Genomic DNA, 22,127 nt, shown 5'->3' on the forward strand with positions numbered 1-22,127 from the left:
TTTTTTCTTCCAAGAATTAGGCTAGCATACTTTTTGCTGCTGAATTATATACTCACCTAGTTTACCTATTTTATTTATTTATTGGTCAGCTTATGATTATATATTTTTATTCATTTGTTATTTTTCTCTATAATGAAGTAGTGTGTTTGCATTCTGGATTGGTTAACAAATCAAAGAGTGACCATTAGTTCCACAAATTCAGATGCAGGCTCCCACTAATAAATTAATTCAACAAAGGTAACCTCTTTTGCTACATATTTTAATGGTTTAAATGTGTACTCTACATGTTTGACCACTTATGAACTATCATTTATCCTACTACATGCTGTGTATGTGACTAATGTGCTCTACCATCACCAATAAATAAATTACTATAAGAGAACAAATTGTTTACAAGAGAACAAATTTCTTCATTGATCTAGTCACTTAATTTTGCTCTCAGAATGCACCAGATTAATGCATTTAAATTTAAAATTTACAAAATTTTCCTCCGGGCGGCATGCCCCCGGACCCCCCTAGAGGAACCGATGTCCGCCCACCACAGTCTCACAAAATCCTGTGGGAAACACTGACATGTATGAAAAGTTAAGATCGTAATACTGATAGTAATGCAGTCTATATTACCGTTTACTCATCACAATCTCAAACAAACTTCATAATAGGAATCATAAAAGGAACAGATTGGTGGCTAATTACCTAAGCTTTGTCAGTTGCAACTTTGAGGACAAAATTCTTGAGCTTTGTGGTCTAACGATCTAGCAAAGCCTAACTAGTCCAGGGTCTACCATTAAAGGTGACCTAAGACAACTTATAACTTGTCAGCAAGTCTAACGTATACAGCATATAGAATACTTTGTTAGTATGGGGTCAGTGGAAGTGGGCTGAGAAATGTGAAATAGTGCTTAAAATTTTAGCTTTAAACCCAATTTATTTTAAGAGGCTGTATTAAGCCCTTTCACAAAGTCTTGATTTAGTTTTTGGGGTCTACTAGAATAGGTTTTCGTGCCATAATGTTCAAAAACACATTTTTTTAAATACAAACCCGATTCCAAAAAAGTTGGGACACTGTACAAATTGTGAAAAAAAAACAGAATGCAATGATGTGAAAGTTTCAAATTTCAGTATTTTATTCAGAATACAACATAGATGACGTATCAAATGTTTAAACTGAGAAAATGTATAATTTTAAGGGAAAAATAAGTTGATTTTATTTCATGGCATCAACACACCAAAAAGTTGGGACAAGGCCAGTTTACCACTTTGCATCCCCTCTTCTTTTTATCAGTTGCAACTTGGGGACTGAGGACAAGTTGCTCAAGTTTAGGAATAAAGTTGTCCCATTCTTTCTTACAGGCTTCTAGTTGCTCAACTTTAGGTCTTCTTTGGCATCTTCCTCTCTATGATGCGCCAAATGTTTTCTATGGGTGAAAGATTTCAGTACCCGGATCCTCCTCCAAAGCATGATGTTGTAATTGATGCAGTATGTGGTCTGGCATTGTCATGTTGGAAAATGCAAGTCTTCCTGAAAGAGAGACATCTGGTGGGAGCTATGTTGTTCTAGAACTTGAATATATTCAGCATTGATGGTGCCTTTCCAGGTGAGCTGCCCTGCCACAGAACAGTTTTCCACTTTGCCACAGTCCATATTAAAACTGGCCCAGAACGCCTGCGCTTGTCATGTTTAGATATGGCTTCTTTTTTGCAAGTAGCCGGCAACGGCGAACGGCACGGTGGATTGTGTTACCGACAATGTTTCTGGAATACTGAGCCCATGTTGTGATTTCCATACAGTACCATTCCTGTATGTATGCAGTGCCGTTAACGGCCCGAAGTCACGGACATCCAGTATGGTTTTCCGGCCTTGACCCTTACGGATTCAGATTCTCTGAAACTTGATGATATTATGACTGTAGTGATGATAACTTCAAATTCTTTGCAATTTTCTCTGAGAAAAATGTCAAATAGTGTTTAAGATTTTAGCTTTAAACCCAATTTATTTTAAGAGGCCATATTATGCATTGTTGCAGCACCTCTCTTCCCAGTCTATCAGTAACATTCTGTTTAGTTCTTGTCTCTGTGAATCCCCTCCTTCCAAAAAGCACAATGTGCTCCGATTGGTCGGCTGGATCAGTGTGTTGTGATTGGTCAACTGCTTTAAAGTGTGTTTCGGAAAATATTACACCCCTTATAACTGTGTGTTTCAACCATAGACTGTAAAAAAAAAATATGGACGTAGTGTCCGTGACGTCACCCGTAGATTTCTGAAGAGCAGTTTTGAGGTGAAAATGAGGCCGCTGCCATCTTAGCTGCACTTCACCGCACGTCACTGTACGTCACTCCCGGATAACTGAAAATGGGCAAAGAGGTGGGACGTAGTTGAACTGAGGTGCCATGGTTACTGAAACCATGCCACCTAGCTTGACGTGACCATGTTAGCAGGCAAAGGAGATACTATCTAAAATATTAATATTCTAATGATATAACTTATCTTTATTAGTTAATAAAGATAAGTTATATCATTAGAAAGTTATAAAGGTTTACTGTCGATCTACGGCGTCTTTTTTACGATATGCTCCAGCACCAGTAACTTAATTGAAATTTGTGTCAGGTTTGCACATGACAACATGAAAAATCAAACAGGACTTCATACCTTTATAATGAAATAGTGATCGCGAAATAAATCCAATCCGTTGCACTTGGGTAAAATGTCCATGAGTGTCCATTGAAAAACAAAAAAAAACAGTACTTTTTGTCCACAAAAGCGTTAAATCCATGAAATATTAATATATTATCCATTGTTTGCATCACATTTCTTTTGAATGATCTGCTCTCCATCATCGTTCTTCAAGAAATTATGCAACCTGGGCAGAGTTTTTGTTGTAAAACTGTATGTGATCATATATCTCACAAAAAAATGAGCCTACGTCCAAAATGCAGCAGTTTTAGTTATAATATCCAAGCGGTGCTGTCGGAGTTTGTGGTGTCTTGAGAAGGATATTCTCCAGCCATAGTCATAGTAAATCTCATGAACAAAACTTTTAGCCAATGCCACGACAATCCTTTCCTTCCGCATGCGTGCACATCTACACAGACGCACATCTGTCTCGACCATTAACGCAGCAAACCATATTATTTTATAACTGTATAAAATAATCCTGAAAAAAGCACAAACACAGCAGAGATGCAAATTCAGCGGCTGGAATTAGCTGAGGTGACATGACGGCTCATAGACAGCAGCGCGATCCACCTGTCACTCAAGTGACCACGCCCTTAATTATGCAGAACTTTAAGGCTTACTATAATTTAAACGGATGATTATATATAATTTAAACCCCCCTCAGAGTTGTCATGAAGGGCAACATTAGTAGTATAGACCAAAACCACAATTTGTACCAACCTGTAAACATGTTTTTTTCTGCTGTAAAATTGGCCATTTTAACATGGGACTCAATGAGATTCTGCTCTCTTTTGGAGCCTGTCCCTAGTGGCCAGTCGATGAATTGCAGTTTAAGTCACTTCCGTATTGGCCTCAAGAGAAACTGGGGGAGGTTGCCGCTTGGTTTCAACACAACTCGGCCAGACAACCCCCACAACCCACCCCCCGCCCTTTTTTTTTTTTTTTTTTTTTTTTTTTTTTTGCATATGCCTTGGGCAGGAATTATTTAAGTGAGGAATATTGCAATGTGTATGTTACCTGAAGAAGACTCAAGACTACAATCGAGACGTTTCAGCAAGTTCAGAAACAGTACTGACTGATATAAAGAATAACCCTTTGGAATGACCTTGTGCTTGGAAAAAAAAATCATAATATGTCCTCTTTAAACTGTAATAATATATTTGTATAAAAAATATATATTTTGCTGTATTGGACCAGTTAACAGAGTCAAAAGTCAGATTTCTATCATCTCTTGAGTCATTACTCAAACAAAATGAGGATATTTCATTACCATTTCCCCTGTAGGAATTTCTGAATTATTATCCATTCAAAGGCATTGTAAAACATATTTTGGTAATAGGAGTTCTTGATTTCTTGGTTATTGTCTTTCACATCCTCTTTTGTTACTTGTGGTTTATCATATTTAGCTTTTTATTAATGTTTCCAGTGCAAGAACTAATGTGCATAAGAAGCTCTAGGATTTTAAAGGAATTTAATATATTTGAATCAAAGTTTGCTTGCTTCCAGCCAAGTCATTACAAAATGACTTGTGAGTATTGGTTTAGTACTGCAATAGTTCTCTGGTAAAACCGCTTTTTGGCAGAGTATGTAATGTGGTGTACCACTCATGTCTTGCCGGGAAATTTGGAAAATGTATTTCTTCACTGGTTATTCTTATATTTGAGTACAACATTTTGCTGCTCATAAATGTTGCACTGCTTGCTGAAGTTGACCTTTTCTTGAACACCTATGAGAAGTGCAGCCTGCATCAAGTCCAACTTGCTCCCATTCTTATCGAATTGAAATAATTGGACTTGTCTTACCTTAATTTTTGGCAAAGAAAACTTCGCTTCAGCCCGAGACTGAATGTCTATACAAAACAGATGGTAGGTTACAAAGGAAGTTGTATGGCAACATGTCCAAACTTTCTGTGACTGTGCCCCTACCTGGAAGAAACTCTTGTGTTACTGAAGATCTAATGGAGGCGTGCTAAATTTCCTGGATGTTCTTGGCCAGTGTCATGACCCGGTCAATCCATGAGATATGAATGTAGCTTTTCTTTGTGGCACCAATACAGGGTATCATGTGACAATCCACCACCACAGAGATATATTTGGTCTGACACTGGCACCCATTTTAAATCCATGTGGGTTGTCTTTAAATGGCTTATTGATATTGGGTAGCACCAGCAGGAAATTTAGGAATGGTTTCCATGGACTGTTTCATGGACCATCAACACCTACTCTCATTTTTGAAGGGAATAATTTTTCTGTTCTTTTGTAAATATACAGCCAAGATACATCTACTGAAAGAGGCTCCCTATATCATCTCCCTCAACCAGGAACAGATTTCCTTAGTGTAATCTTTTCTCCACTACATTTTTAAAATAGACCAGCCCTTTTCCTAAGCATGCAGTTAAGTCTGTCCAAGTCTTGCTCCTGGGGGCACTATTCTGCTGACTTCAGCTCCAGTCCTAATTAAACATACCTGAATCAGATAATACAATTTTTCCAGATTACTACAAACTTCCAGTGTTGGGACAGGTTGGAGCTAAACTCTGTAGCACATTAGCCTTCCAGGAGCAGGATCGGACATCCCTGGTATACTGCATGTCTGCTCATGTGCATACACAATGAATAAAGTGCCAAAGGTGGAGAAGATTGCAAGAATGTAGGAGTGTCACAAAAGAGCTCCTTAAACTGAACCGTTCACTGAAAATCACTGCAAAGCAGTATTCAAGACCGGACTCAATCTCAAGTCTGAGTCAAAGACCATGGTCTTAGTCTTGGTCAAATGACTTAGAGTTGGGACCATGTCGACTCGATCTAGACTTGAACTCAACCCTTTTCTGGTTTCAGTCTTGATTCAGACTCTAATGAGCTGGTCTCGACTACAAAACTGCCAAACATTCATTTTCAATGAGAGTTGCCAATTTTTGATGACAAAAGCAAAAGAGACTGTTGTTGATGCACCTAAGTTGAGAAGAGTAGCAAAACAATAGAGCAAGAGGGCTACAGATTTGGGGCATCTTGCATGCATCTCAATTCAGCTTCCTTAGCTAGACCACACATCAAAAAACACTTGAAATGCCTAAATGAGCTGCCTTGACTGCAACACGGATGTGTAGTTGTTTGTCCCCTAATTTGCAATCTGTGTGAATGCCCATTTATCTTGGAGAGACACTACCTTGCCATTCTGGGCCACTGATATATATATAAATATTTTTATTTATATGTTTATTTTTTTGCAAAGCTGTTTTTTTTTTTTTTTTTTTTTTTACAAACAGGATGCTCAGGTCTTAGTTATCAGAGACTAAAAGTCCTTATCTAGAACCTCAACAATACTTTGCACATGCAGTTCACAATTATGTATCCTTCTTGCAAACAACATTTTGAACATATGTCCTTGAGGTTTAGGATTTGAAGTAGTACCTGAATTCTATGCAGAAAATGAAACTCCTTGTCCTCAAAAGTATGATTCAAAGTAGGTTTGTAGTGTGAGTCTGAGATAACCAGGGCTAGTCATGGGGTTAGTCATACACCTCTCTGTACCTAAGAGATGAGTGTTAGTGTGTATGCACTTTAATGATTAACCTTTACACCAGTGTTAGTGAGGTCACAGACGGCAGCTTCTGGTGTAGGTCAGAACACAACAGCTGCTTGTAGGGATTAGCTGTCTGTTTCTCCCTTCTAGCTGTATACATCTCTCTCTCTCTCTCTCTCTCTCTCTTTGGCTCTTAACACATGTCCTCATCAGCTCAGTAATTTTCCTAATGACTAGTATCTTCCAGTTTCTGATTACCTCCTAATATACAGTATTGTTCACTTAAAGAGTTAGTTCACCCAAATATGAAAATTTTGTCATTAATTACTCACCCTCACCCGTAAGACCTTTCAAATCCTAGATCTTTCTTACCTGATGGACTGCAACATTATTGCCACTTTCAAGGCCCAGAAAGGTAGTAAAGACAATGTTAAAATAGTCCATATGACTGCAGTGTTTCAACCTTAATGTTATGAAGCATCAAGAATACTTTTTGTGTGCAAAAAACAAACAAAATTAACAGCTTTATTCAACAATTTCTTCTCTTCCATGTCAGTCTTCAATGCTGTTCACATAGTAAACACAGTGCAGCACTTTCGGGTTCTACGTCAGAATGCTGGCTCATTATTTGCCTATGTGAACATTATTGCTATGTGAACAGTGTTAATTGTTGAATAAAGTCTTTATTTTTGTTTGTTTTTTTATGCACAAAAATGTATTCGTCACCTCATAACATTAAGGTTGAACCTCTGTAGTCACATGGACTATTTTAACGATGTCTTTACTACCTTTCTGGGTCTTGAATGTGGTAATATCGTTGAAGCATATTGGAGACTGGAAGGCTCACGGATTTCATCAAAAATATCTTAATTTGTGTTCCGAAGATGAAAGGTCTTACGGGTGTGGAACGACGTGAGGCTGAGTGATTAATGACAGAAGTTTAATTTTTGGGTGAACTAACCCTTTAAAGGCTTTATGTACATCTCTCAGCCCTCATGCTATCAATATGAATTGTACCATCGCTGTACCAGATTTGCTGCCTTTTGCTCTTGGCATGATGCTGCATTTGAATGTTGCACTCTTGCTGAACTTTTAGCAAGTAGCTAATTTGAAACATCTAACCAGTGCTTTTCATTGTATTATCATTTCCCTTGACCTATTGCTCAATTCCTATTGTTGAATGAAGCATAAAAAAACAATCTTTGCTCCAAGTGGTTCAACTGATGTGATGTACCTCACTTGCATCTTTAAATTTAATTATTTAAAATTATATTTTTTTATTCTGTTGTCTAAATAAAATACAATAAAAACACTATTAGTGCCTAATTATGGGTAATGTGTACATTAAAAAAATGTTCACCAAGGCTGCATTTCAGAAATCATTCTAATCATTCTAATACGAGTCTGCATTTCAGAAATCATTCTAATATGCTGATTTGCTGATATTGTGTATCTACAATTAGTGGTTAAACGGATCGTTGTTGATCCGTACGGACCAAGCCCCACGGTTTGGCACGCATGTGATTCGCAGATCATTTGCAAGTTTAACCGCAATAGAGTGAAAGGTTATCATTTGCACTTGTTTTGTCTTGCTAGTTTACACATTAAATAGATTTAAAACCATTCCAGCCCTAGAAGAGGCAAAAGAGGATTTAATTCGGTAACACACGCCACACTGTTATCGGTGCACACAGATGCACATAAAAGGCTCGCGCGCACACAGAGAGGAGAGAGAGGCGCATTTCAGATAGCTCGCAAACTCCAAATTGATTTCTCTTTCGCGTCCTCAATGCACTTGGATGGACACATACAAGCATTATGTCAAAATACCCCTCTCGGCAAGTATTCTCGTAAACACATTCGGTTATGTCTTAATTGAATGAGGTGAGGGTTCGGATGTGTATCTATCGGAAGTGAGCATGCATGGGGTCTTACTCTTAAAGTGACAGCAACCTATAAATACCTGCTGTTGTCTGTCATGTAAATCAAACAACAAAACACAGCTTTAACAAAGATTAATCTATATTAAATTTATACAGTGAACAGTGTCATTTTACATTTAATTATTACATTTCTGTACTTGAAAATTAATACTACAGTTAGACCTTATACTTTATTTGTAACTTTATGTTGTATTTATCTATGCTTGTAATTGGTTTACAGCAGTGGTTCCCAAACTTTTTAGCTTGGAGTATCCTCTGAAGGGATTACCATCCTTCTGCGTACCCCCTCTCTTCCACTTCGACTGCAGTCACACCTTTACTATTAAAGGACAGTATTTGCCCCCTAAAATGATTTTCCAGTGCATATTTTTTACCTTTATGAATAACTTTTTAAAATAAATAATGTTTTAAATAAAAATGTTCATTAGAGAAATATACAATGATGGTAAAACTAAATAAAACTTTTAAATATTAAACCATAACCGCCAGTAGGTGGCAGCAAGTCACTGTTTTTATGAGTGAGTCATCCAGTCATTCATTCAGTAACGAAACAAGTGGCTGTGAATGAATCATTGAATCATTGACTCTCACGATTAATTCAAAGCTGCAGAATTGTTCGCGAAACACAGATGTGTGTTGTAGTTCTTCTGCGATTTTCTTTAGAACTATTATTTCATTGCAAAATAGAGTAAATACTGACAGTACTGTGTTTAAAATGTATGTTTTGTTTTTTGACCTGTTGTATAATAATGTCACGTTTGCAGTCATGTGGATATTTGGGAACAATTGTGTTCTTGCTTGTTATCATCATTAACTCCCTGAGGTCCGAAAACGCGCCGGTGTGTTTTGCAGGATTTTTTTCACATTGCAGCAAAACAGACTTAAAATACTCTGTCATTTCTTGTCATAGAGACATAAGTAATATATCAATTGAAACATCATTGTTCAGACACTTTGCATCACAGAAATACATTATATTTTAAAGAATATAATAGAATACCATTATTTTAAATTGTAATAATATTTCACAGTATTGCTGTTTATGATGAGCTGAGACATTATTACAGAGGGTTTTTTTCACAGCCTACCTGACTGAAAGGCCTCATTAATATGCAAGTAATTTCAGGTCATTATTATGTGATTCTTTTGTCTTCTCAGGTGTAAATGGCCCATTATTCATGCAGATTCACGCCTCTACGCATACTGTGTTTCTTGACAAAAAGTGTCTTACAAAAACTAAATCAATATATTGTTTTATATGAAGGAGTAGGCAGCATAATTTTTACATAATTCTAAAGCAAAAACTCTAGTCTACAACCTCCAATACCCAGAAGTCTTGTGAACACAGATTTAATATACTTTTTTGGCCTTATTTCAGTGACTTAAGTTTTTTGTTTTTTCAATAACCACGCATAAACATTATTCCTTCAAAAATACAAACATGTACATATATGTTCCTCACATATTATTGTAGCCTAGTTTGTGCTGAATACAGTGTAATGACACTTTTGTCATTTATATGTTTATGAACAACTGAAAAAAGCACAAATGTCAGGGCATGTCAAAACTTCTCCAAGCCCCAAATCAGCCTCAGACTCCAGAGGGTTAAATACAAGAACTCACACAAGGTATGTTTTTGTATCGGAGAAAGTTCAAGTCTTAAATCGAAATTAATCCACTATCTGTGTCTATTTGTTCTTCATGCGAGTAAGTGCTAAATCTCCACTTTTACAAAGGTGCATTGTTGAGAATGGCAGTAATTTAGCGCGATATAAGGCAGCATGCTGCACGCAATCAATCATATGTGTGGATACAGTAATTTTTGGCTGCAAATGATGAGGTAATTTGATTAAATGTACTGGATTTCCGACATTTTTGCAGTTAGAAAAAAATGCTCGGTTTTAATATTATTTTAAGGTAGAATTAAATGAACTACTCAGCATTTTGTTCGCATACCCCCTTTTGTCACCTCACGTACCCCAGTTTGTGAACCACTGGTGTACAGTATTTATTCTTTTTACAAAAATGTCAAAAATGATCTGATCTGTGACTTAATAACCGTGATATGATCCGAACCGTGAGTTTTGTGATCCGTTGAACCACTATCTACAATATTATACAAAACTAGCGAATTAAATCTTTAATACTGGCTGATATCTTGCATTTGAACTGAGTTTTGGCCTCTCTGAAAAAATACAGTTAAGTTTCTAGCTGAACTTCAGCTGTGCTGGCACAGCTAAAACAATGGGACTTCATAATTGTCCTTAGCTCCACCAATGCTCTATTAGATTATGTTGGAAAACTTTTATGCAATACCTGTAAATGACAGTAGTGTTGGATAATATTCTTTGGTCCAACCTTATTGGATTGCGGTTGGACTGACAGAACTTTCTTTCCGTAATGGGCATGAATAAGCAGGTCTGGAATAATGCTGTCCCTGTTGCTACACTACAGCTTAAGACTCTGCCTTTAATGAGAGGGATAACAGGCCTAGATGCCTGGAGGCAAGGGGAAGCCTTTGGGAATGGCAATATCCTTTTGGAATTAAATTGCCAAGTTCAACTTTGATCCTTTGGAGAGGGGATTTTATTTAGGCCACTATTGGTTTTGCCCCCCACCCTACCTTTCTCACACAGATGCTTTTATATGTGTATATATATATATATATATATATATATATATATATATATATATATATATATATATATATATATATATAATATAATATATGTGTATATATACACACACACACACACATATATACATGAAGAGGTGTCTTGAGAATGAGTTGGCCATATTTGTGGCCTCAGGGAGTGGTCAACCCCAATGATGTGCTGCTTTCTCTTCATTATCTAATTTTCCCTCTCTTTATGTAAGGTATAAACACATAGAATCACAGAGGGAGCAAGGGTGGGCCCGTCAAAATAGGCACTGGTTGTCTTTTCTTGTTGATAGACGTGTGTGGCCTTCCAGGATTTGAGAAACAGACCTAATCAAAGAGGTCAGAAACTATGACCATCAAGCTTGGCTCAACAGATCAAGCTAATGCACAGCTTTGTTCAAGGCACAATGAAAAGGCTAATGCTTTCTATCCAGATCTTTTGCAATGACGAATTGCCTTTGTGCCCTAAATGAGATATTGCAGAACAGTTGTATTGATTCTGGTATTTTTCGTCATCAAGCCGAAAGGGCCTTAAAAATTTCTGTATGGTGCTGTTTTCTACTGTTCGAGGCTAATTGTTACGGTAATAGTTTCTTTTTCCATTATGGTGTTTCAGAATCAGGATTAAAATGTATAAGACCAATTGTGAAACGCCACATGACTAAAGCTGTTCCACCAACACGCTTTTACTGCCCTGATTGCGGTTAGCTAACCATGCTGAGAAATCAGAGCATGAAATGGTTTGTAATTGTACTGTACCAAACCGCATTCTAACGGAAATGCAATGAGTACTGTTATTCACCAAGCTCAGTACATTTGGGGCCGATAGTGAAGACAAAGGCATTTTTAGTTCATGCAAGTTTTGGTGTTACAGTATTTAGTAAGAAAACAATACGTGATCATTTGTCTCTACATTTGCTATGATCTTAAAGGATTAGTCCACTTTCAAATAAAATTTTCCTGATAATTTACTCACCCCCATGTCATCCAAGATGTTCATGTCTTTCTTTTGTCAGTCGAAAAGGAATTTAGGTTTTTGATGAAAACATTCCAGGATTTTTCTCCTTACAGTGGACTTCAATGGCCTCCAAACGGTTGAAGGTCAAAATTACAGTTTCAGTGCAGATTCAAAGGGCTTTAAACGATACCAGACGAGGAATAAGGGTCTTATCTAGTGAAACGATTAGTCATTTCGAAAAAAAATACAACTGTATATGCTTTATGAACACAAATTATTGCCTTGTACGTGCTTCCACTTTCCGTATTCTTCAAAAAGCTTACGCCGTATGTCCTACGCCTTCCCTATTCAACTTACGGCGTAAGCTTTTTGAAGAATACGGAAAGTGGAAGCACGTACAAGGTGATAATTTGTGTTCATAAAGCATATACAGTTGTTTTTTTTTTTTTTTGAAAATGACCGATCGTTTTGCTAGATAAGACCCTTATTCCTTGTCTGGTATCGTTTTTAAAGCCCTTTGAAGCTGCAATGAAACTGTAATTTTGACCTTCAACCGTCTGGAGGCCACTGAAGTCCACTATAAGAAGAAGAATCCTAGAATGTTTTCACCAAAAACCTTAATTTCTTTTTGACTGAAGAAAGAAAGACATGAACATCTTGGATGACATGGGGGTGAGTAAATTATCAGGAAAATTTTATTTGAAAGTGGATTAATCCTTTAATACGAATGTACTATGTAAAAAGTGTATTTCTTTATAGCTTATTGCCTGAAACTAATTTTTTTATTTATCCAATAAGCTTCAGAAACAAATTTTGCTACCACATTCTCAAAAATCTTTCTTTTTTAACAGACCAACAATAAAGGTTGTGACCTCCAGGTAAATTCATCAGGTCCTTACATGCATTTGCATTTTTTGAGTTCATCTGTCCATCCTCCTTACCACTTATCCTCTCTAGGGTTGTGAGAGGCTGAAGAAGTTTTGATTTGTTCTAGAAAATTTCCTCAACAAAATCTTCTAGTTTCCGATAAAGCACGTGAAGTTTCACCTCAGATCTGCCTTTGTGTACGTAAAGAATATCCAGTGCTGGGAATCCCCAGTGTAATCGCTTCAGGCTGAATTAGCCTGGATTTAGGGCTGTCTGACGCCGCAAAACACAAAGCAAAGTCAATGAATGACTGTAAAGCAATCACTAGGAACTACAGAGTCTGTAGTTGGGTCTTTTGGCAAGCTGTGTTAGGTCATAACAAAACTGTTTTACTTGCATAACATTTACTTACTGGATAATTATAAAGGAAAAGATTTCAGACCAGTTGATGAGAGCCGATGGACAGTGAAGGGTTAAGTGTGTTTCCTGCAGGAGAATAAATTAAATGTGGCCATAATCACATTGCAGGAATGCAGTCAGTGTACTCTTGTGAAACACCCCCTAAGCCCTGGCTCTGCTCCACTCTCTCAGCGCCTCACACAAAGATGGCTTTGTTCGCTCCCCCTCTCCCCTTTCTCTTTCTCTCTCCTCTCTCTCTCGACTTTTCATTTCTTTGCCTCCTTCAAACTCTCATTTGCTTTGCTCTATCCCAGTTTTACTTTTCCTCTCAGCCACTTAGTCAATGTTCCTCTTTTCCACTTTTACTTTCTCTCTTTTTCATGGATTCTGGGTTTTTTCCCATACCTTCCCCTACTTTTATTTTGTTTGGAAGATCATATTTCTGGACTGCTGTTTCATTTTCTACATGTTGTGTAATTTCTTGTTTTCTCTAGAAGAAACGCTTTATGATTTATGAAGAAAATAAGTTGCTGAAAGCAGCAGCAGCACAAGAAAACATCCTCTTTTTTACATTGCCCGATGAAAACACTCAAACTATATGTGTTTCTCATATGGGATCATTAAAAATATCAATGGCTAGGTTATCAAAAATGCATTAATGCAAAATTTAGTTCTGCATTGTTATTGATGACCAACTTAGAACCGACCACTTTGCAAAAGCTTGATTGGAACCAGACCAAACTTTCACAAAAACATAACTTGTTTGCTGCTTTGAACATCATGCTTTAATTTCGTTGTAAGACACTTCCTCAAGTTCATATTAGAGAGACATTGAGAGAACTCCTGTGGAGAGGCAGTTCATTTTCAGTTACTGATTTACCCAGGTGTTGGGTAATTTCTGGTGAATTATTTCCCTCTTGCCTGATCAATTGGATAAAAGACGTGCAAGGACTGGCGGGTTTTCTTCTAGGAACCATCATCTGCTCACATCTCAGAGTGCAGCTGCTGTTCTGTATTCCAGCCACACGTGCATCCATGTGAATATGGAAGTAACAAACGAAAGCCTCTGCATAAACCATGTTTCTCTTAAGATTCATTCTGTTCACAGGTGCTGATTTATCAGTGCCCATTGAGACGTCGTGTATGTGTGTGCGTGCACATAAGCACATGTGCAGATTTCTGTCTGTACTTATGTGAGTGTCATTGTTGAACAGAAACCCCCTTTCTATTTAAGTGCTAAACAGAATGACTCACCCCGTCACAGCTGCAAATGTCCGTACTCTCAGAACTGTGTTCCGCTTTCAGCAGAGGGCATTGCATACATGGGTACCAAAACCCAAACTCCTGAAAGTAAAATGGGCTCTGCATTACACTTTCAGGCTCTTGAGTCAGACCTGGACAGATGACTGTCAGTTGAATTCATCTTTCTAATCCCTGAGGTCTACCCTACAAAGAATGAGGTTAAGTTGAGCTACATGAACTACCCTGACCCTACCTCCCATAAAAAACAAGCCTGCAAACAATGGTGTTTACTGTCAATGGTGGTTATCATCCAATCCATTAAATTTATATCGAAATTATGTAAGGGCAATTACACAACTGCAATCCCCCTTTCTGTTCTTCATTTTTGGCTCTCTTAAAAAGCCACAGTGTCCTCAAATCTCCACAGAGGAAATGGAGCATTTCTGAATCAGAACATTTTTGCTGATGTCCCCAGCCTTGGCTCACAAAGGACAAAACGAGGCCCTTATTAAGCTGCCCCTTTGCCAGGCCACATGGAGGATTTGCTAGTTCAATGGGATCTGCAGGAACAACAAGGGAACAACGAAACTCTTCATCCTGTCAGGAAGGCATGGCAGAGGATCCTAAACCTACGGCCTATTTTTCAAGACAAACTAAGCAACTAATTTGAAACCCGGGTAACATGAAGGTGCAATTTTTTTTTTTTTTTTTTTTTTACCCAGCGTGTCTAAGCTGAAGCCTCGCATTATCTTCACACAGATAAACTTGAAACAAAAGGCCTTGGCTGACTCAATGTTTCCAGCAGGGTAAGGAGTAGAGGGATTTTACAGAGCTGTACCATGTGTCTTGGCCAGTACCGCACTGACTCATTATTAGCAATCAGCGTTGGATCTGGATGGCTTTAGCTGCTGTGGTTCTGCGGGGTAAAGTCGCCCATGATTGTGAGACATTTTTCAAGCTGCTCATCTCTGTAATTTAGCAATTTGGTTTGATTATTGTGGGGGTTTTGTTTCGACTGCACCCAGAATAGCTCAGGCCAATGAGTAAAGGGGGCTTTCTAATGATTTCTGTTTCCTAAGACTTACAACATGCAACTCGTGTGCAAAAACATTCTGGAGGGGTTGACCCATTGGAGTTCTCTTGGTACCCAGACGGTCTTACTGATGTGTCCCCCTAATGAGAAGTTTTCTGGACTGCAGTGCTCCAGGTGAAGGGGCCCTTTCTGTGATACGTTATACTGCAGCAGGTTTCACTAAGGTGTTCATTTCAAGAAACCTTTTATCTCCTCCTCCCAGCCCCCCAGACTCCATCTGAGCTCTATAAATCAAAGAAGCAGAGTTGTGGGGGTCAATGCGAGAGCCCTCAAGAGGAATTGTCTCTTGTTCGCTCTGTGTTTGTCCTGGTTCAGTGAGTTGGGCATTGCTAACTGGATCACTTATTTTACATCTGTACTACTTCATGTTCTCTTGTGCTTGTACTAAGTTCTCAAAGCTCTTACATGTAATTTCCAAAAGGGCTCAATGAAAAATGGTGAGTGATAGGCCATGTACACCCCTCCTGAGCTACAGGTTTCCATTCGTTATTTCCTGTCTCGCCAATCTTGCTAGGACTTGCCCCATGTGTTCTGCTTTATGGAGTAATAAAAAAGCGTAATAGCTCTCATCTATTCTTGTTAACAGCACAGTGTGCTCTTGTTTGAGTGTGACAAAGGGTGAGAGAAAGGCTGGATATGAAGTGAATTTGGAACGGCCCCCTTAAAGGCATATGTAAACATTTACGGTTTGTCTCAAGCTGCTGGTGTGATTACAGAGGCTGTACTGTACAGAGGCAGTCAAATGGAAAATGCAGAGCACATGAGTATGAGTGGCCTACTTGCTGGAGAGCATTTCCCAACCATTATTAGCAGGGCGCTGCCTCTCGAAACTAATGTGTTACGTCTGATATAGAGGCTTGTTAGGAGATCCAGTCAACATCCGTCTGCACTCTGTTCAAGTATGTTTATGGGTTTGCTTATCTCCAGATTGAATAGATGCCATAGTACAGGGAAGGGATCAGATTCAGCGGCATTGAATGGCGCAATGGAAACGGAACCAGATGAAGTAAATAATTGTAAGCAGTATGTTCACACTTAGTACTTTGGGATACCAGTCATGTGAAATCACTAGTCATAGTTTTGAAGGATTTTTCCAATTCAAACCCTCTTGTTTTGATGTGTCATGTGTTTTTGCTGGTTGTTATTGTTACCGGGAACTGGAGAAATCAGTCATGTCTGTTATTACTTCAAGCATGGAAGTTGCCAGTGTGTGGGATGCTAATATCACTCATATACAGAGGTTGTGCTAGCTTTAGTACATGCGTTTACACTGATGTCAATGTGCAGTGTCAAAGTGATGGACATCATTCGTTTTCAATGAGAGTTTGCAATTTATACAGATGAGCAATGCAGAGACTACCAGTGGAAGTACCTACAGTCCTGCACACGGACGGGTACCCGACGGGTGTCCTGCCAAATTTTATGTAACGGGTGGAATAATATTTACGTGTCGGGTGCGGTGCGGGTGCGGGTCAGACGTGCGATAGGCACGGGTAGACTGCGGGTCCAATAGCCACCATTCCAACCCAATTCGTTGCATTTGACAGCTGCTTTCAAATGGTCCCATGCTTATTTGTGTTCACGCGCTGTCTGAGGACCGTTAAAGGCTTCTAATTACTGCAGGATTTGCAGCGCTGAGCATTGTAGCCAATCGCGCTGCATCTGATTGAAAGCTATAGTGATTATTAAAGGGAGTGCGCTTTGCTCGCTTTATGTATTTAATATAGACTATTTACAATTTGAATAAAAGTTTTAGAATATTTTTTTGCGCTGCTAGAGGACCAGCAGCCAGGTAAACACTGCTTAGTTTTAGAAGAGACAACCGCATTTAAATACTGAGTGAATCTGATAAAATATTTACTAGCTTTAAGCTTACAGTTAAATATCCCTACTAAAACATTCTTTGTTCTATTATTTTACTTGTGTTGTTTAATGCAATGATTAATTAGATGCAGCGGCATATAATGCCTAATGTTGGTTTTATTGCTTGTGTTGGGCTACATAAGAAAAATCTGGATGTATTAGATTTATGCGGGTGCGGGTCGGGTCACGTTTTTTATGTCAAACTGGTCGGGTCGGGTGCGGGCTATAATTAGTTTTTCTGTCGGATATCGGGTCGGATGTGCTGTTAATAACTGCGGGAGCGGGTTTATCAAACAGGACCTGTGCAGGACGCCTACAGTGATCTTCCCCCCGATATAGATTCACTGAATGTTGAAGTTTGATGTTCATGTATTTGCCTTCTATTTTAGGGCCCCATAATGAGGTTTTGACTGAAAATGAAACAAGACTAGCACCCAGCCACATGGGAGGTGTTGTTCTCATGAAAAGTCAGAGCTTGGGAATAAAGAGGTTTCATAATAAGCATCATAGCCACAGGAATGACAGTAGCAAAACATAGCTAGATGTGTATTTAGTCATGTTCTACATTGTCTTCTCCCACAAACCTGGCCACATTAAATTTGGCACTCATTTCCCTCAGCTGGTCACTAGGAGTATGTTTTCTTGGGTTTTATAGGAATTCATATTGGTCATTTAACTGCTTCTGTTCCTTACCAAGATTTAAAGTACCATAGATTACAATGGAGGTGCAACCTAAAGGCTCAGTGGAGCCTTTATTTCCTCCCACAAACTTTCCCTCAAATTGATGCCTGTGTGTATACTGTATGTCTGTGTATAATACCTTCATGATGTCAGTCTGTGCCAAAGTTAAACCAACCCATATTTTTCTTGTCAAGTCTGTTGTGGAGTCATTTTTTGTAGCGTTTACCGGAAATGTGAGCCGCTTACATCTAATCAGGTAAACTAGGGAGATGGTGGACAAGGCTAAAGGGTTGCTCATGGGTCAATGACAAATAAGGATGTCCAAGAAAATGAAAAGGAGAATTCTTTACAAATGTAGTTAAAATACAGATGAAAAAGTCTTAAATTGACTTGAATTAATCTTACATCCAAATATCTGATATTTTAGTTACTTACTGACACCATCATGGTGGTCAGGGGTCCTTGATGATATCATTTCTTGTTTTAAGGAGTGTGTTTTTGTTTTTTTTCCAGAATTTGAAATTGTGTGCTTTTATGTTTTCTAGGGAATGAAAACCCAGAAAGTTTTATAATCCAAGGAACAGATCCAGGGCTTCAGCCAATCAGAGTGAGGACGGGGTTCATCTACAACCTCTCCCAGGCCACGCCTTCTACTTGCTGAGAACCCTTGGCTGCAGAACTTAGTGGCTGTTATTGTTCTATTTTTAAGGCCAGTAAACAAATGTGAAATGACTAATGTTTTCTATGTCAGTGTAACACCCAATGCCATCCTTTATCTAAAGATAACGAAGTGTGATGATGCATTTGAACATCAAGGTTATTTCGATGGTCATTTGATGACTATAGTGACACTATGATGCTATTGAAATTGTAGAGGCACAAAGCATTTAATGTTTATCATCCACCATAGATATTCCTAACAATTAAATAATACGATTGCTTTATGATTTCTTTCAGGTACAAGCCATGGTTAAACATTGCAGGAACATGTGGTGGATCAGCAGCTCGTTCTTTATGGCAAAAACGAAGGACAGACACAAAGTGGACAGAGCAAACTCCACAGGTCGACGACCAAGCCTCCCCTTTGTAGAACATTACCTCAATTTTCATCTAGTTACAAAACTGCAGCATCAGTCAGCTATTGATTGACAGGCTTAATTTTCCTCTCGCTCATCGTATGATAAGACAGCAGTCTTGGACAAACGCTGCTTGACCCTGACTGGCCGTTGCCATGACTTCTATTCCCATGACTCCTGTTCCCATGGTTCCTCTGCCTTAAAGGGAAGTTTGTCTGATTAGATGAACAATGGTGTTATTTTGGGTGGTTCCTCCTTTTTCGGCTTGTTTTGCTTTTGGTTGTATATGTGCATATATACGCATTCACACATATTCTCTATGTACTTTGTATTTGTATTTATGATGCAGTACAGATTTTATACACTTCTAACATTAATAAATCAAAGTGATTTTTAAATTCAAAGTCTTCCAATCTCTAATTATTTTAATTTCATTAGCAGATTCTGCTGACAGTGCAAACGACGATGCCATCTTTAGCTCTCTCCGCCAGCAGATAAAGTCAGTTTTGACAACCCAACCCGCAATGCTGAGTAGGTGTTCTTTCTGTCTGTCTTTCTCTTTCATCCTCTTTCTGTATATCTCTCCTCCCTTCCCCCCATAAGCAGGCTGATAGGCTGAGAGTTCACATGTTTTGACAGATCGTTTAATGGTTGACCTGTGGCGATATCGCTGCCTGTGCCTGTACCGAGGGGAGGAAAACTCCTTCTTTCCAAAGAAACTCCTTCTTTCCCTGCAAACCAGAAGGCTCTGGAGAATAAAACATTCAGGGTGAATTTAAAAATCAGAGCAGAGAGTCATGAGATCCCGACGCGAGTCTAAAATCCATGGTGATCTGTACTCTCTCACATCAGGCTTTTTCTAAGTGCCACTATACAAACCAACCACACGAGGACATGCACACATGTTGCTTGGGGCTTTATTATTCTAAAAGATAACACTGTTGAATGATTTCTGTTGAATATCAGTATATTTAAATTAGCATTGATTCTTTGTTTTAGCAGTGTTTGCTTTTGAATTGATAATTGGATACACATGACCTGAAGTCAGTCTGTTCAGAAACTTTTGTTTTGTTCTGCTTTGTGAGGCTCATTTAGATATTGCACAGTCTTGAGGTTAAACCAACAAAAACACATTCCCCTAGTTCAAAACTCCCCGAAATTCCCTTTCTATACACGCATTAGTATAAATCGTTTCAATATTCTGACATTGTGAACTCCTCTTTGTTTACTCATTGCCCTCTGAAACACTCAGAGGAACAAAAAGAGCTGATAGAGGAATTACAAAGTCTATGGTGCGAGTATTGCTCAACTGCGACTTTGGCCTTATTCCTCGTGTCTGTTCTTAAAGGCCCAGTGACCCACAGCCCTGCTGTGCATAGACACTGACTGCCGTGTGTATTCATAACAGAATAACTAACAATTACAACACTTTTCCCAACAATGACAACCCCAAATACGGGATTGCTGTTATGCCTTGCTGCATTACTATTCTAAAGGGTTGCTTCACCTAAAAACTCAGGGCTGTCATTAAAGGAATAGTTCACTTCAGAATTTAAACTTCCTGATAATTTACTCACGCCCATGTCATCCAAGATGTTTATGTCTTTCTTCAGTCGAAAAGAAATCAAGGTTTTTGAGGAGAACAATCCAGGATTTTTCTCCATATAGTGGACTTCAACAGGGTTGAAGGTCCAAATTACAGTTTCAGTGTAGTTTCAAAGGGCTCTACATGATCTCAGTCGAGGAATAATGGTCTTATCTAGCAAAACGATCTGTCAATTTATAAAGAAAAAAAAAAGATATACTTTTTAACCACAAATGCTTGTCTTGCACTAGCTCTGCGATGTGCCACGCATTACGTAATCACGTTGGAAAGGTCACGCGTGACGTAGTACTGAGCAAGTGTTTACAAATTGAATGTTGCAAAGAATAAGTCAAACGGCCTTTACAAAAAAAAAAATAGAAAGGTAAAATGACGATTTTGAAGTTGGAGGAGAAAATGAGATGTAGAACGCTTTGAAGCTGCATTGAAACGACAATTTGGAGCTTCAACCCATTGATCCCCGGTGAAGTCTACTATATGGAGAAAAATCCTGGAATGCTTTCCTCAAAAACCTTAATTTCTTTTCGACTGAAGAAAGAAAGACATAAACATCTTGGATGACATGGGAGTGAGTAAATTTTCTGGAAATTTTACTTCTGAAGTGAACTAATCCTTTAATACAAAATATCGCCTTCCCATCGTACTTCCCATTTCCACATTCTTCAAAACGCTTACGCTGAATGTCCTACGCCTTCCCTATTCAACTTACGGAAAAAAACGAAACTGGCGCCGCGTTTGTTTCATAAGTAGAATAGGGAAGGCGTAGAACATTCAGCGTAAGCGTTTTGAAGAATGCGGAAACGGGAAGTACGTTCAAGGCGATATTTTGTGTTTATAAAGCATAAACGGTTGTATTTTTTTTTTTTTTAAGAAAATGACAGATCGTTTCGCTAGATAAGACCCTTATTCCTCGTCTGGTATCGTTTAACGCCCTTTGAAGCTGCACTGAAACTGCAATTTGGACCTTCAACCTGTTGGTAGCCGTTGAAATCCACTATATGGAGAAAAATCCTGGAATGCTTTCCTCAAAAACCTTAATTTCTTTTCGACTGAAGAAAGAAAGACATAAACATCTTGGATGACATGGGAGTGAGTAAATTATCTGGAAATTTTACTTCTGAAGTGAACTAATCCTTTAACACAAAATATCACCTTGAACGTACTTCCCATTTCCACATTCTTCAAAACGCTTACGCTGAATGTCCTACGCCTTCCCTATTCAAATTACGGAAAAAAACGAAACTGGCGCCGCGTTCATTCCATAAGTAGAATAGGGAAGGCGTAGAACATTCAGCGTAAGCGTTTTGAAGAATGCGGAAACGGGAAGTGCGTTCAAGGCGATATTTTGTGTTTATAAAGCATAAACGGTTGTATTTTTTTTCAAAAATGACAGATCGTTTCGCTAGATAAGACCCTTATTCTTCGTCTGGTATCGTTTAAAGCCCTTTGAAGCTGCACTGAAACTGCAATTTGGACCTTCAACCTGTTGGTAGCCGTTGAAATCCACTATATGGAGAAAAATCCTGGAATGTTTTCCTCAA

At 38.5% G+C, this 22,127-nt stretch overlaps 1 protein-coding gene across 3 annotated transcripts in view; it reads left to right on the plus strand.

The window, feature by feature from the left end:
• The window catches only part of rad51b (RAD51 paralog B), a 71,189-nt gene extending 51,802 nt beyond the window's left edge, over nucleotides 1-19,387 (plus strand). For all 3 annotated transcript variants that reach the window (XR_007187295.1, XM_048208478.1, XM_048208480.1), the window contains 2 exons: nucleotides 18,453-18,616; nucleotides 18,865-19,387. Coding sequence is in view for 2 of the 3 variants with exons in the window: in XM_048208478.1 (XP_048064435.1) it covers nucleotides 18,453-18,568 (116 nt within the window). In the remaining variant the exon portion in view is untranslated. The remainder of the gene's footprint in view (nucleotides 1-18,452; nucleotides 18,617-18,864) is intronic.
• Nucleotides 19,388-22,127: the final 2,740 nt, after the last annotated feature.

This window comes from Megalobrama amblycephala, linkage group LG11, assembly GCF_018812025.1.
Source record: "Megalobrama amblycephala isolate DHTTF-2021 linkage group LG11, ASM1881202v1, whole genome shotgun sequence".
NCBI classification, from domain to species: domain Eukaryota; kingdom Metazoa; phylum Chordata; class Actinopteri; order Cypriniformes; family Xenocyprididae; genus Megalobrama; species Megalobrama amblycephala.